This window comes from Plecotus auritus (genome assembly GCF_963455305.1).
Source record: "Plecotus auritus genome assembly, chromosome: 8".
NCBI lineage: Eukaryota > Metazoa > Chordata > Mammalia > Chiroptera > Vespertilionidae > Plecotus > Plecotus auritus.
The window spans coordinates 143,166,959-143,181,837 of NC_137782.1; the positions used below are offsets into that span (position 1 = coordinate 143,166,959).

At 36.2% G+C, this 14,879-nt stretch overlaps 1 protein-coding gene across 3 annotated transcripts in view; it reads left to right on the forward strand.

The window, feature by feature from the left end:
• Positions 1-230: 230 nt before the first annotated feature.
• The window catches only part of PNPT1 (polyribonucleotide nucleotidyltransferase 1), a 49,464-nt gene continuing 34,815 nt past the window's right edge, over positions 231-14,879 (forward strand). For 2 of the 3 annotated variants that reach the window (XM_080685547.1, XM_080685548.1), the window contains exons 1-8: positions 231-407; positions 5,420-5,480; positions 6,290-6,364; positions 7,042-7,147; positions 8,497-8,546; positions 9,649-9,712; positions 9,807-9,854; positions 10,729-10,842. In XM_080685547.1, coding sequence (XP_080541673.1) covers positions 247-407; positions 5,420-5,480; positions 6,290-6,364; positions 7,042-7,147; positions 8,497-8,546; positions 9,649-9,712; positions 9,807-9,854; positions 10,729-10,842 — 679 coding nt within the window. In that variant the 5' untranslated portion in view covers positions 231-246. The remainder of the gene's footprint in view (positions 408-5,419; positions 5,481-6,289; positions 6,365-7,041; positions 7,148-8,496; positions 8,547-9,648; positions 9,713-9,806; positions 9,855-10,728; positions 10,843-14,879) is intronic. The other variant, XM_080685549.1, reaches the window with a different exon arrangement.

The window sequence follows — 14,879 nt, forward strand, 5'->3', positions numbered from 1 at the left end:
ACTATATAGCAAAAGAAAACACCAAGCATTATTTTTCTAATTGCCTTTCATTGGCAGATAGTGAGAGGCCGGCAGGATCGCGTTCTCAGAGATTTGACCCTCTCTGGTGTTCGTAGAAAGTAGCCAAATTATTCCAGTCCCTTGCGTTCCCCCAGCACTAGGGAAACGAAACTGGAACAGGCTCCGCCCGCCACCTGAAAGTGAGCCAATCAGAACGCAGCCCGGGCTGATCGCGTGCTGGGTGTCATGGCGGCCTGCAGGAATTGCTGCTCATGCCTCCGGCTCCGGCCGCTGGGCGATAATCCCCTCCGTCTGCCAGGGCGGGATCGGGCACTCACCCAGTTGCAGGTGCGAGCACTATGGAGTGGCGCCAGGTCCCGTACCGTGGCCGTGGACTTAGGCAACAGGTAAGGGACGACGTGCGTTTTCTGCTCTTTCACAGGCATTCTGTCCGGTCAGCAACTAGTACATTCATCTCCCTGGATAGGAATCTGGCAACCCTAGCCTTTTTTCCCTCTGTTCACCCCAAACCTAAAAGCCAGGTTCCCCTTTACGGGTTTGGAGTCTGTCTCCCGGCACCCTCACTCTTCCCTCCCTGTCTCAGCCTCATGTCCTTTGCTTCTTGGTCCTCCCTCTTACCCTGTTCCGGGCTTCCTTCCTTCAGCTGAGTCTGACCACCTGACTCTATTCTCTTTAATTTCGGGGACTCCTGGACTCTGAAATATAAAACATTCCACCTCAGGATAATTAGCTCACATCGTCCAATCCTAAAAACGTGGCCAGTATGACCCTAGTTATGAAGGGAAAGGAAACGTAAGTTTATTGAACACAGCTATATGCTACACTCCTTTTAAACCTGTAGTAAAGGTACTATTACACCCATTTTTATAGTTAAGTAAACGATTCAGAAATGGTCAACAAAGCTAGTACTGTGAGACTAAGTGGATTTTGAACTTGTATTTCTGTTACAAAGCCCCTACTTTTTCCACGGATCCTTTTGCCAGAATTGACATCTAAAATCACTTTTTGTGTTTGAATAATTTTTGAAATAAATGAAACTACTGTTTATATATATATATATATATATATATATATATATATATATATATATATATATACATGTATGCACAAACACACACACATATACATATATACACACACATTTTTTACATGTACTTTAAAAAAATTTTTTTGCCCTACTTAATATAAAAAGCCAGAACATCTGGCTTTGAATCCACGCCTTTCTCCTGAACTTATTGAATGACTGATCTTGAACAAATTACTTCACCACTTTTTTATTTCACAAAACGAGGAGACTGGGCTAGATCAGGAGTCTGTAAACTTTTTCTGTAAGGAACCAGATAGTAATTATTTTAGACTTTGTGGGCTGCATACTGTCTGTCACATATTCGTGAGAGAGAGAAAGGGTATGTTTACAAACCCTTCAAAAATGTAAAAGCACATTCTTAGCTGAAAGACTGTACAGAAACAGGCTATAGTTTGTTGACCTCTACACTAGATGATCTATAAGGCTCTTCCACCTCTGGCATTCTTTGATCCTGATTTTTTGAGGGAGAGGATATCTTTTCCATTCTTCAAGGACTGAACATTCTTCTCTGAAGAAATGACCCTGAGCAGTAGATTCAACAGATACCTATTATGGGCTAAGTCAAAGCAACAAAATCAGGCCCTGCCCTCCAAATTTTCCATAAATGATCATTTGTCAACCTAGAACTCTTTTGTAGCTAGTTCTTTTTAAACCTATATCATGTGTTGTAACAACTAGATTCATAATTATCATTACTGCTGGGTAAGTATATTTTTTAATCTTTGTTATAAGATTGTTGTTTGCAGCATATAGTATGTGACTGCTATGTACCATGCACTTTATATCATATATATGTGTGCGTGTGTGTGTGTGTGTGTGTGTAATTTTTTAATATCCTCACCCCAGGTTATGTTTATTGATTTGAGAGAGAGAGAAAGGGGGAGAGAGAGAGAAACATTGATGTGAGAGAAACATTGTTTCAGTTGCCTCTAGTATACTCCCCAACCAAGGATTGAACCTCAGAGTGTACGAGACAACGTTCCAACCAACTGAGCCACCTGGCCTGGGCCATGAATTTTATATTTGTTGTCATATGAATTTACAATACCTGAGGAGGTTTTATATTATTGTGAGTATTTTTCACATGTATTTAATATTCACAGTAATCTTTGAGGCAACTGTTTAATTTTCATTTCAATAAGCTTCTATTGAACATAAACTATATACAGGGTTCTTGTGTGAGGAACTAAGATAAACACAGGTTTAGTCCTGGGAAAATCACTGTGGGAAAGGTATGAACAGGTGCTAAGGGAACACAGGCATATTTATCACATGCTAAAACTTGCCATTGAGGGTGAATCTTGAAGGGCAAGGAGAAAGTAGCAGAGAAAGTGGCAAGTGCATTTGCAGAGGTGAGAAAATGCATTTGAGTAGCTACAAATAACTTACTGTGCATGGAGCAAAAAGTGAAATGTGAGTTTAGCTAATGACATAGGCAGAGGCCAAACCATAAAGGTGGTTTGTTTGTTTAGTTTTTTATTACTGATTTTTTCTGGTAGATTTTTGAGGAAAATGTTTCTAAAAATGTTCTTTAAACCTCTCTCCCTGTATTTCTACTTTCTGTGGCACATGGCTCCTCTCTTCTCCTCACTTCCTGAGCTACATTGCTATGTATTCCCACTCTTCTCTCCACCAATAGGATCTCCTTGCTCATCTTACTCTTTCTATTATTTATTTCAAAAGTATTTTTTGATTAGGTATTCACTCACGTGGTTCAACATTTAAAAAGCTCAAAAATCTCCTTCCCATATAGTTCCCATATAGCTACCCAGGTCCAATTCACAGAAGCCACTGGGGAGGCGGGGCGGTGTGTGTGTGTGTGTGTGTGTGTGTGTGTGTGTGTGTGTGTGTGTGTGTGTGTGTGTGTGTGTGTGTGTATATTTTCAGCACTGGACTATGATAGAATGTTTCTGAAGCCGGGCTCATGGGTCTGAACATCTTCCTAAGTATCTTCAGGAATCACTGTGTTGGTTGCCTTCACAATACTTTTATGAATTATGGGCTCTGACAAGTTTTGCCGGTCTCTTTCAAGCCCTCAGTGACCTCTTTTTGTACTCTCTGCAGAATCTGGGAAATAAGGCTGACAATGCTGCCTATTTCATGTACAGAGATGGGCAAAGTAGGTTTACAGTTGTGAGTACATGAAACAGTTTATTCTTATATTATTATTAATTATTGTATTATTTGTATTACAACTGTAAATCTACTTTTACCCACCCCAGTATATAAGATAGCTTTATCAAGATATAATTCACATACCATACAATTTACCCATTTAGAATGTACAATTCAATGGTTTTTAGTGTATTAATAGAGATTTGTGACCATCACCATAATCAGTTTTAGAACACTTTCATCAACTAAAAAAAGAAATCTCTTATCCATTAGCAGCAATTTCCCATTTGTTCCCAGACCCCACAGCCCTCGGCAATTAGTAATCTGCTTTCTGTCTCTATGGATTTGCCTATTCTGGGCATTTCCTATAAATGAAATCAAATGATATATGGTCATTTGTGACTACCTTCTTTCACTTAGCATGTTTCCAAGACTTATCTATATTGTAACATGTATTAGTACTTCATTTTTTAATGGCTGAATAATATTCCATTGTATACATTATACCACATTTTGTTTATTCATTCATCAGTTGATAGACAATTTGGCTGTTTCCATTTTGAGGCTATTATGAATAACTAGAGGCCTGTTGCATGAAGATTCGTGCAATAGGCCTTTCTTCCCCTGGCTGCTGGCACCAGTTTTCCTCCGTGACCCAGACCACAGCGGAGCCTTCAGTCTTCGCTGGGGCAGAGCCTTCAGTTTTCGCTCCATGCCTGCATATGCAAATTAACCCGCCATTTTGTTGGGTTAATTTGCATACTCCTGATTGGCTGGTGGGTGTTGTGGAGGTATGGTCAGTTTGCATCTTTCTCTTTTATTAGTGTAGATGCTGCTATGAATGTTCATATGTAAATGTTTGCATAGGTATATGTTTTCATTTCTCTTAGGTATATACCTAGGAGTAGAGTTGCTGGGTCATATGTTATGTCTGTGTTTAACTTGAGGAATTGCCAGATATTTTCTCAAAGCAAGTGCACCATTTTACATTTTCATCAGCAGTATATGAGGATTACAGTTTCTCCACATCCTCACCAACACATAATCCTAATAGATATGAAGTAATATCTCATTGTGGTGAAGTAGTATCTCATTGTGGTTTTGATTTGCATTTCCCTGATGGTTAATGATTTTGAGCATATTGTCATGCACTTATTGGCCATTTGTAAATCTTCTTTGGAGAGACATCTATTCAAATCCTACGCCAGTTTTTAAAATTGGGTTGTCATTTTATTGTTGAGTTGTGAGAATTCTTTACATATCCTAGATACAAGTCCCTTATCACGTATATGATTTGCAGCTATTTTCCCTGTGGATTTTCTTTCAGGTGTTTTTTTTTTATAGATTTTATTTTTTAGAGCAGTATTACTTTGACAGCAAAATTGAAGGAAATTTCCCATTTACACCCTGCCCTCCACATGCATAGTCTCCCCAATTATCTACATCTCCCACCTTTCTTTTACTTTCTTGATGATATCCTATGAAGCATGAAAGTTTTTAATTTTGATGTTCAGTTTATCTGTTTTTTCTTTTGTCACTTGTGCTTTTGATGTCATATAAAAGAAGACTTCTATTATTTTTCTTACAAATTTTATAGTTTTAGCATTCATACTCAGGTTTTGAATTAATTTTTATTCATAGTATGAGGAAAGGGTCCAACTTTATTAACAGTTTTGCATATGGATATCCAGTTGTCCAGCACCATTGGTTGAAAAGACTATTCTTTCCCCCATTGACTTGTCTTTGGCACCATTGTTAAATTTGAAGGTCTCTGTAGGCAATTTTTGGAATATAAAGCAATGGGGAAATTTTAAAGGATTTTAAGTAGGGAAATGATCCAAGCTGCTTTAGTCAACAGGCAAGGAATGAAAAGAGACTAAACTAAGGTAGTAAATGGGAATTAACATCTAAGAAGTGAGCTTCTATACCCCCCAAAATACTTTCATTCAGATTACTCCTGTGCCTTGGTTTCTATATTTTTCCTTACACAGCGCTTAAATTCCCTTTGTACTTTTTCCCCTTTTGTACTTTTAATAATAATTATGAACTCTATCTCTTTTTTGTTTGCTGGGTGGGATCATGTGGGGTTTGGTAACCTTTAGTTTGCTCATTAGAATCTTTGATTATGTTATACTAAGCTGCAAATTATATTGATGACTTAAGTTCTTTTATATTGAATTTTTATTTTTTAAACAGAAAACTGGAAATATCTTCTGGAAAACTGGCCAGATTTGCAGATGGCTCTGCTGTAGTACAGGTAAAAAGTCCAGTTTTTTACATTTTCATCCTCACCCAAGGATATGTTTTTTATTGATTTTAGGGAGGGGGGAGAGAAAGAAAAAAACACCCATGCGACAGCGTAACATCAGTCGGTTCCCTCCCATACATGCCCCAACCAGGGATTGAACCTGCAACCTGGGTATGTAGCCTGACTGGGAATCAAACTCTGGACTCTTTCATGAACGGGACTATGCTCCAACCAACTGAGCCATACTGGCCAGGGCTACATTTTCATCTTAAAAATTGTTATGGAGACTGGTACTAAATATTTTTACATCATAAAACTTTTTAGAATTGTGGCATTGGAAATTTATTCAGACCATTTCTAGTGTCAGAACCATTCGAGATAACCAGGGAGTCAGAGGGCAGGATATACTCAATGACCTTTAAGATCTCTTCCAAACTTATTTATTCTATAAATAACTTCTATAATGCTTTTGTAGAGAAAGTAATTTTCCTTGTTTCTTTAGTAGTAATACTTGGGATGTTTTTCTTTTGGATAGCTTAAATTTCCTCTTAAGAAGTAGAAAAAGGATTGGATGAGTCTTTTTCCTTTTAGTTATATTGCTTTTGAAAAACTCAGTGACAGTTCTAATACAGAACATGATCATGCAGAAGGGATCAAGATTGGACTACTTGTGAATAATTGTTTTCATTGTCATTAGGTCGAGGGATAACAGTTCTCTTTACTTGGGTTTAACTGGAGTGAGGATTCATTTAGTCACTACTTATATGTTAATATCTGATTTTAAAGGAATTTACTAGTGTTGTTTATTTTTAACTAAGTCAGGTGACACTGCGGTGATGGTCACAGCAGTCAGTAAAACAAAACCTTCACCTTCCCAGTTCTTGCCTTTGGTGGTAAGTATTTGCTGATTTGCCTGAACTATAATATAACATAAATGTAGAATTTGTAATATTTTTGTCCAGTGACTAGTAAGTGCAAAATGTAAACTTGCGACAAAAAGCATTTTCCTTAGTTGTTTGATACTAAGTAATTAAAAGAATTTAAACTGATTGCTTCATAACTAATTCTTATATTAGTAGTTAGCATACTTTAGAATGTCCATGTTCAAAAGTTGACAAGAACAGTGGAAGTACATGAGTACTTTGATGAGTACACTGAATGCATTGCTTTTATAGGATTCCCTTCAGTATGAGTCTGCAAGTATATGTTTGCTGAAAAGTGAAAAGTTCATTAGGATTTTATGGCTTCCCTCTATTATGAAAAGGGGGATGCAGTTATATCAGAGTGGATACAAAAACGAAAATGTTTGACTTGACTAGAATAAGCTACTGTGGGGAGTAATGAAAGGCTTTTAAAAATCAATTTGCTGAAACATTTCTATCACCTCTCTTTTGCCTAAATGATACAAAACTCTAAAAATAAATAAAATATTCTCCACTCTTAGTCTGGAATATGTTGTTTACAACCTCAGGCGAATTAAGCATCATCATAGTAGTTCTTAGGGAACAGCTTGTTACTACAAAAAGCAGTCAAATGAACTTCGTTGTTGTTTTTTTCATTATTACTTCAGGTTGACTATAGACAGAAGGCTGCTGCAGCAGGTAGAATTCCCACAAACTATCTTAGAAGAGAGATTGGATCTTCTGATAAAGAAATACTTACAAGTAGGGTAATAGGTAAGATAAAAAAAAAATAGAGGCATTAACTCTCTCTGTTAGGCCTGTTTTAGCATCTCTTTCATCTGTGCTCTACAATATCTCTTAAGTTTTCTTTTATTACATCCCTTGGACCCAGTATACTGCCTGGCACAAAATAGGCATTCAATAAATATTTGTTGACTAAATGAATGAGTTCTATTGAGTATATAAATTCCATGGCTCATGCCTCTACTCTGTTGAATCTATCCCTAGTAATTTTCATTTTTATTTTTAACATAGTAATTCCTAAAAGCATTATATTCATTAACTACTGAAAATGTCTGTAATCTTTCAAATCTTTGGCATCCTTTCTTTCCCAAAGTTTTTACAAAATTTTATTAAGACTATCAGTCTTTGGATTGAAGAAGCATAATGAACCCCAAACAGAATAAACGTCAAGTTCAAAACCACATAAAACCAATCACTGTTTTGTTTAAGAATAGATACATATATGGTACATACAACAAAGAAAAGCAAAGGCAAGATTAAACAAAATTCAGGATAGTGGTTACCTTTATGGAGAATGATGGGAGGATGAGATCACAGAGGGGAGCTCAAAGGCTTCAAATGTATTAGTATGTACTTTTTTTTTCAAGTGGCATAAAGGGTACATAAGTTTTAATTACTATTCTTTAAGTTGCATATATACAAATAATATTTTTGCATGTATAACAGATTATAATAAAAAATAGAAAATTAATGAAGTTACCCTTCTTCTTACCTATAACCCGAGCCAAAATCTTGGGATTCATCCTAGACCACACCTTCAACCAAATCCAATTAATTATTTCTCAGTCTTTCTAATCTTCCACTTCCATTGCCAAGCCTCCTTTAACTCTCACCTGGATCACTGAAACCCCTTCTTCTCCCTTATAGCAGAAATCTTTGACATCTTTAAATATTGTGGATTGCTTGTATTTTATAGTTCTCCTACCCAGAAATTGCTAGTTTTTATATATTTATATGCATTCATCAGACAGAATACTAAGGCAGGATTTTCTTTTGGTCTGTTATTTGTAAGTCTCTTTCCTCTGCTTATATTAGGAACTGATACCTAATGAAATTAAAAGCTGCTGCCCAATTTTAGATTTGTGTGTTCCTACTTTGCTTATTTTTTGTTGTTAGGGCCTGGTGTGTATTAATTGAAGCAGTGACATTTATCTTTGTCCTTTTCAGTAAATCAGTCCAAGGGTTTTTTGTGGTGGTTTGGTTTTGTTTTTTTACATATTGAACAGCTAACTATATTATTTTTTAGCCTGATGTTTAATAGGGAAAACATTTTGAACTGTAAAGCTACTATTTAATATCTTTTCTCTCTTTATTGGCAGATCGTTCGATTAGACCTCTTTTTCCAGCTGGCTTCTTTTATGATACACAGGTAGGGTGGTCTCCTTTAGGTGATTTGTTTCCAGATCAATCTAAAATTATTTAATGAATTTTTATAATACTTATTGACTAAATATTATATAAAGAATACAAAATAAGAATTTTTGGTGATGCTACTACATTTTACATTAAATTTTTTAAACATAATTTTATACAGCTAATATTTAATCAGTGTCAATTTGAGCTGATACCTGAATTATAGCCAACCCAGGAGTGTAGGGAAAGCATTCCAGGCAGATGGAATGGGAAACACACAAGCCCTGAGGCAGAAAAGAAATTGGTGAGTTTGAAAGTTTAGAGTGATTGAGATTGGTGGGGGCAGATCAATTTGGGCCTTGTAGGTCATATTAGTAACAGAGGCTAGGACAATCAACATAACTAATTTTTTTAAATTCTTTATTGTTTAAAGCATTACATATAGTATTACATATGTCTCCTTTTTACCCCAATGACTTCTCCCCAGCCACCCCCACATAACTAATTTTTATTACTTATTACTGAGTCTTCTAAACCTCTACTTCATTATATTTTAATACTTTCTGAATATTTTCTTTCAGAATGACTGAAATACTTTAATTAACTACAGTTTTTTATTTATTTGATAAAAATAAATATGCCTTGTAAATGTGCTTTTGCAAGGATGTCACTGCCTCAAGAAATTATTTTCTTAAGTATACGATGTAGGTATATTATTGTAGTGATGTAGGTATATTATTGTAGTATAAAGTAATTCATTGGGTTGTTTTGTCTGTGCTTGTAAACAAGAGGTAACAATATTTTTATGTAATAGAAATAGCTAACATTTATTGAATACTTTACACACAATATTTCCATTAATTTTCATAAAAACCTTTTAGGAAGATACTATTATTTTTCCTTTTAAAGATGAGGAAACTTTTAAAGTTTAATTTAAGTAATTTGCCCATGGTCAAGCATGTAGTTAGTGATAATAGAATTAAGGAGTTTGACTACAAAACCCATGCTTTTAATCATTTAGTGCTCCTATGGTTTAGGCCAAGATGTTAACTGAAATGATAATCCTCCCAAATCAAGTATATTTTTTTAAGTGCTTTGAATTTTTTCCCTTGTACCAGGTTCTTTGTAATTTGTTAGCAGTAGATGGTGTTAATGAACCTGATGTCCTAGCAATTAATGGTGGTAAGTATAAAAATAGAGATCAAAATTATAACTTGATTTTTTTAAAAGCAATGAAATATTTTTATTTCAGCTCTTACTTTTTTCTTTTTTTAAGCTTCTGCAGCCCTCTCATTATCAGATATTCCTTGGAATGGACCTATTGGTAAGTTAGGATTTGAAATAAGAAACATTTATGATTTTCCAGGAAAAAACTAGTGAGCAAGGGCCTAGATTTATTGGCTTTGATTTATTATCTATTATTATCTTGAATTAGATGACATTCTAAAACTTCTTTCAGCTCTTTTTGCCATTTTCATCCTTGCCTTGGATTTTGTTTTTGATAGCAATCTTAGGGTGTTAGAGATTTTGTGTCCCTAGATACTTCTTAGTTGCCTCTTCTGTTTGAGGACTTTTCTTTTTGACTGGGAAATTGTCAGAGTACATACCCATTCAAGATAAAAACAAACATGTTTGTAATTTACAGCTCTTACAAGTTTTAGTCATGCAATATAAAAATGATTCATGGAGTAATTATTGAGTGTCCTCAATTCCAGATACTGAGCTAATTACTAAAGGCACAAAGGCAGAGTAGGCACCAGCAATTCAAAGACAAATGAGGCAATTCTTGGGAAACAAATAATTATTTATAATGTGAAGTCAAAGTGCTAAGAAAGGGATAGAGAAGAGTGGGTTTAGTCTAAGGCTGTCAAGGGGCTTCTCAGAGTAGACAGCTTTTAAGCTTATTAGATCATATGGTAAGCATTTGCCTTGGAGAAAGTAAAAGTCTAGACCAGGAGAAGAGCATGAGCATAATCACATAGGTGTGGAAGAAACTATATTTGAGCAACTCAAGAGTGATTCAGTGAGGCAGTAAAGTAGGGTGGGGTGGGATGCTCTTTGGGCCTTAAATACCATGGTAGAAATAATGGACTTTATTATGTCACAATTAAAGACAGGGATTAAGACCAATACTGGACTAATATCTTGAAAACTGATAGTTTTTGTTAAACAGCTGCCAATATTTTAATATATTTTAGGGGCAGTACGAATAGGAATAATAGATGGAGAATGTGTTGTTAACCCAACACGAAAAGAAATGTCTTCCAGTACTTTAAATTTAGTGGTTGCTGGAGCATCTAAAAGTCAAATTGGTAAGTAGTTTAAGTACTAAATTTCTTCTGGCTTTTACTTATGAGTTATTGCTTCTTAAAGATGCATTTAAACTCTTTTTTGTATGTGTTTTTTGTTAGTTAGTCATAAGGATTTTTGTTTCGTTTTGTTTTATGGCTGCCTTATTTGGTAGTACTCTTGCCTCACCAGACAATAGCTAAAATTATAGAATGTTATACAACTTTGAAATATTCAAAAATCCTTAACAAGATAATTTCAGTTATTATTTGTAATTGATAAGCCAGTTTATAAATTAAAATTCTAAATCTGGTAATAAATTGTTTTATTAGTTTAAATATGTTAATTTAACTAATTTGGTCATTATAAGCCTGTTTTTATATCCTCTAAGAAGGTGGTGAACTACTTCTGATGTGAAAAACTAGTAATAAACAGGAGTGAGAAGCTCGGGGGAGAGATTAACTGGGGAACTTATATGTTTACTAGTGGCCCGGTGCACGAAATTCGTGGGGGGGGGGGCATGGAGGTCCCTCAGCCTGGCCTGCACCCTCTCCAATCTGGGATCCCTCTCGCAATCCAGAACCACTGGCTCCTAAGCACTCACCTGCCTGATGCCCCTAATTGCTCCCCTGCTGGCCTGATGGCCCTAACTGCTCTCCCCTCCTGGCCTAAATCCCCTAACTGCCTATGTGCTCTTCCTTCCTCTTCGCGCCTTCAGAGCCCGGCGCAGGAGTGCTGAGAACTCTCCGCCAAGGCCCTGCCCCTGTCCTGACACCCCCTCAGGGCCCAGCGGCGCCACAGGCCTGCGCATGCCTCCACCAGGGGGGCCACCCCCAGCAGCATCCTCATGTCCTGGTGGTGCAAGTCCCCGCCCCCGTCCCCATCCAGCAGCTCCTGGCTGCATGTGCTTCCGTTGGGAGTGGCCTCTGCCTCTGAGTCAGCGTGATGTTAGTGCTGGGCAGGCCTGTGCACGCCTGCGCTGGGAGTGGAAGTCCCCGCCCCCGTCCCCGCCACCAGCTCCTGCCTGTTGACTGGTCGTGACTGGAACACCGTTAGGACCAATTAGCATATTACCTCTATATATATAGATATGTATAGCCCATGGACACAGACAATAGTGTGGTAAAGGCCTGGGAGGGGTAGGTACATATTGGATGGGGGACATCTGTAATACTTTGAAAAATAAAGATAAATGTAAAATTTTTAAAAGTTTAAAAATAACAAAATAGAAGGAATTCATTGGGTCATCTTCACTCTTGTAACAAAATGTCATAAATGCATGGATGAAAATTAGAGCCTGGCTCTACTGAAGGAGAATGGGCTTTAATAGTCAGAATGAGCTGGGTTTGAAATCCAGCATCTGCTATATGATAGCCATATTACCTTGGAAAAATTAAGATCTCTTCTCAGTTTAGTCTACTACATGATATTTGATGTCTGGGACTTTTTGACATGGGATTTTCTGATGTGGCAACATTTTGATGAAATATAAACTATCACACTATTAGTGCATTTTTTGTACAATTAACGTGAAACAACCCATTTGTAGCTTCTTTTGGATTATGGGTCAGTAAAGAATTAGGTATTATATGATAGAACACATGTGACAGGGGTTGTATGTTATTTACATATTAGTTAGGGATTGTGTTGGTAAATGAAACAAGGCTTGGGATGGGAATTTATTTTTCTCTCAGGTAAAAGAAATTCAAAGGTAAGTGAATCCAGGATAGTTATAGCCGCTTAAGAAATTTAGATTCCTTCTAGCTTTCAGCTTTGCTATTCTCAAGGTGTGGCCCTCATCTTCATGCTTATGAATTGGCTACCAGAGCTCTGGACAACTTATTGGACTTAGGGGCAGAAGAAAGAAAAAGGAGGGGAATAGCAAAAAGGTGTGTGTCAGCTGAGTGAGTTACCCTCCCTTTTAAGGAGCCTTCTCTTAAGTCCCCACAAAGCAGTTTGCACTTACAATGCATTGGACAGAACTGTGACACATGACTGCATACTTGACTACCAGGGCAAGGAGATGATTTTTGGATTCTTTCTCCAGAAAGTGGGATTCATAAGAGAACTAGCACAATGTAGGGAGAGTATTCCAAAGATGTGGGGAAGCCATGAATAACAGATGACCCCTACATCATATTTGAGCACCTCAAAAAGGGCCTTGAGCAAAGTATTGGCTTACTGTTTAAAGTTCACTTGGTCTACATCTGAATTTTTATTTTTTATTTTTATTTTTGCTTAAAGTTACCATATCAGTTAGTAAATTGATCTGGCTACTTTACAGAATTGTGGTAAAGATTAGAGTCAAGTTTTGTAAAGTGCCAGCATGATACCTAGTATCTAGTAGGCATCCAGTTAGTACCTGCTATTATCATTAAGACACAAAAAATAAAACTTCTGAATGGTCATATAGCCTCTATCTGCCTTAAGGTTTTAGCCCCTCTAATTTTAAATAGACACTGGAGGAATGAACTAAGGATGTTTACTATTATCTATGGCATGCCAAACAAATCCGATAGGCAGCCTTTCAGCTAGCTGTTCTCACGTGTTGCTCTATAGATGGAAGAATGAGACGCTAAAGACTGCATAAACCATCAGAGGGTAGTCTTGAGTAATTAGAGGGAAGCTGATAATTATTCAGAACCAACCTGTAAGGAGACTGGTTTCAGAAATGACCAGCCTCCATACTATGACTTTTGCATCACTGTTCCCATGAAGATATTTAGCCAGTTTTCTATGCTTTCATAAAGGTACACCAAATACACATTTGATCCCATCTTCATGTTAAAGTTAATATTGGATCCAAATCAAATACCACTGTCATAGAACTTCTGAGATATAAAAAAAGTAATTGCTACCATTTCATTATTAAAATACTGAGTAATCAGAATCCTTAAGGTATGACCTTTCAGGGCAAGAATAATTTCCTTGTGCTGTCAGCTTCTAGATTACTTCGGTAGCCATTATTCTATACAATGCCATTTAGATACCTTTTTTCAACTGGCACATATAATGTCACTAATCTTTCTGTGAATGCTGGGATACACAGAAAAATTAGTAATATTGTAACTAGAATGACTGAAGAACTGAATTATATTTTACATAATTTTAATTTATTCAAATGGAAAGAGCCATATTGGGCCAGTAGTTACCATATTGGACAACACAGATCTACATACTCCAAACTATAAGGAATGTTCTTATAAGCATTTTTTAAAAAGAATCGACTCTAAAGACTGCATAAACCATCAGAGGGTAGTCTTGAGTAATTAGAGGGAAGCTGAGAATGATTCAAAACCATCCTGTACATTTTAAAGTTTAATTGGTGAAAATAAAGTTTATTTTAGGAATATTCATTTTCTTTACCATAGTCTTCATATTCTTTTATAGACCAGTTTAGAGAGGTATAATTTATATATGTTAAGTGCATTTTTAAATCTCCAATTTAATTTTGCAAAAGTGAGAGGGAATGTAATGGGAGTACAGATGAGTAAAAGAATACAACCAACTCAGTATTATGGTATTGAGAAAGGTTTTTCATGCCTCAAGTGATATATTGAAACTTTACTTCCCTTTACATCCCCCCCTTAATAATATAATTGTTTTAATAATCCTCTACATTTAGAGCCACAACAGACATTGATATAATTTTTGCTCTTGACTCAGCCATCAAACATAATTTAGAAAACTCAAGAGAATAAAAGTATATTTACCCATATTTTTGCCTAACATGTTCTTAATATGGTGTTTTTTTTAACATGGTTTCTTCCTTTATTATTTCCTTTCTGTTTAGAAAACTTCCTTTAGCCATTCTTAGAGGGTAGGTCTGCTGGTGAGAAATTTTCTTAGTTCTTCACGTAAGAGTTTTGATTTCCCCTTTATTCCTAAATATTTTCACTGGGTATAGAATTCTGGGTTGACAATTCTTTCAGCATCTGAAAAATATTAACATTTCCTCTGGTCTCCATGGTTTCTGATGATAAATCTAATGTTACTTGAATTGCTTTCTCCATATGGGTAAGGTGTCATTTTTCTGTGGCCAGTTTCAAGATATTTTTCT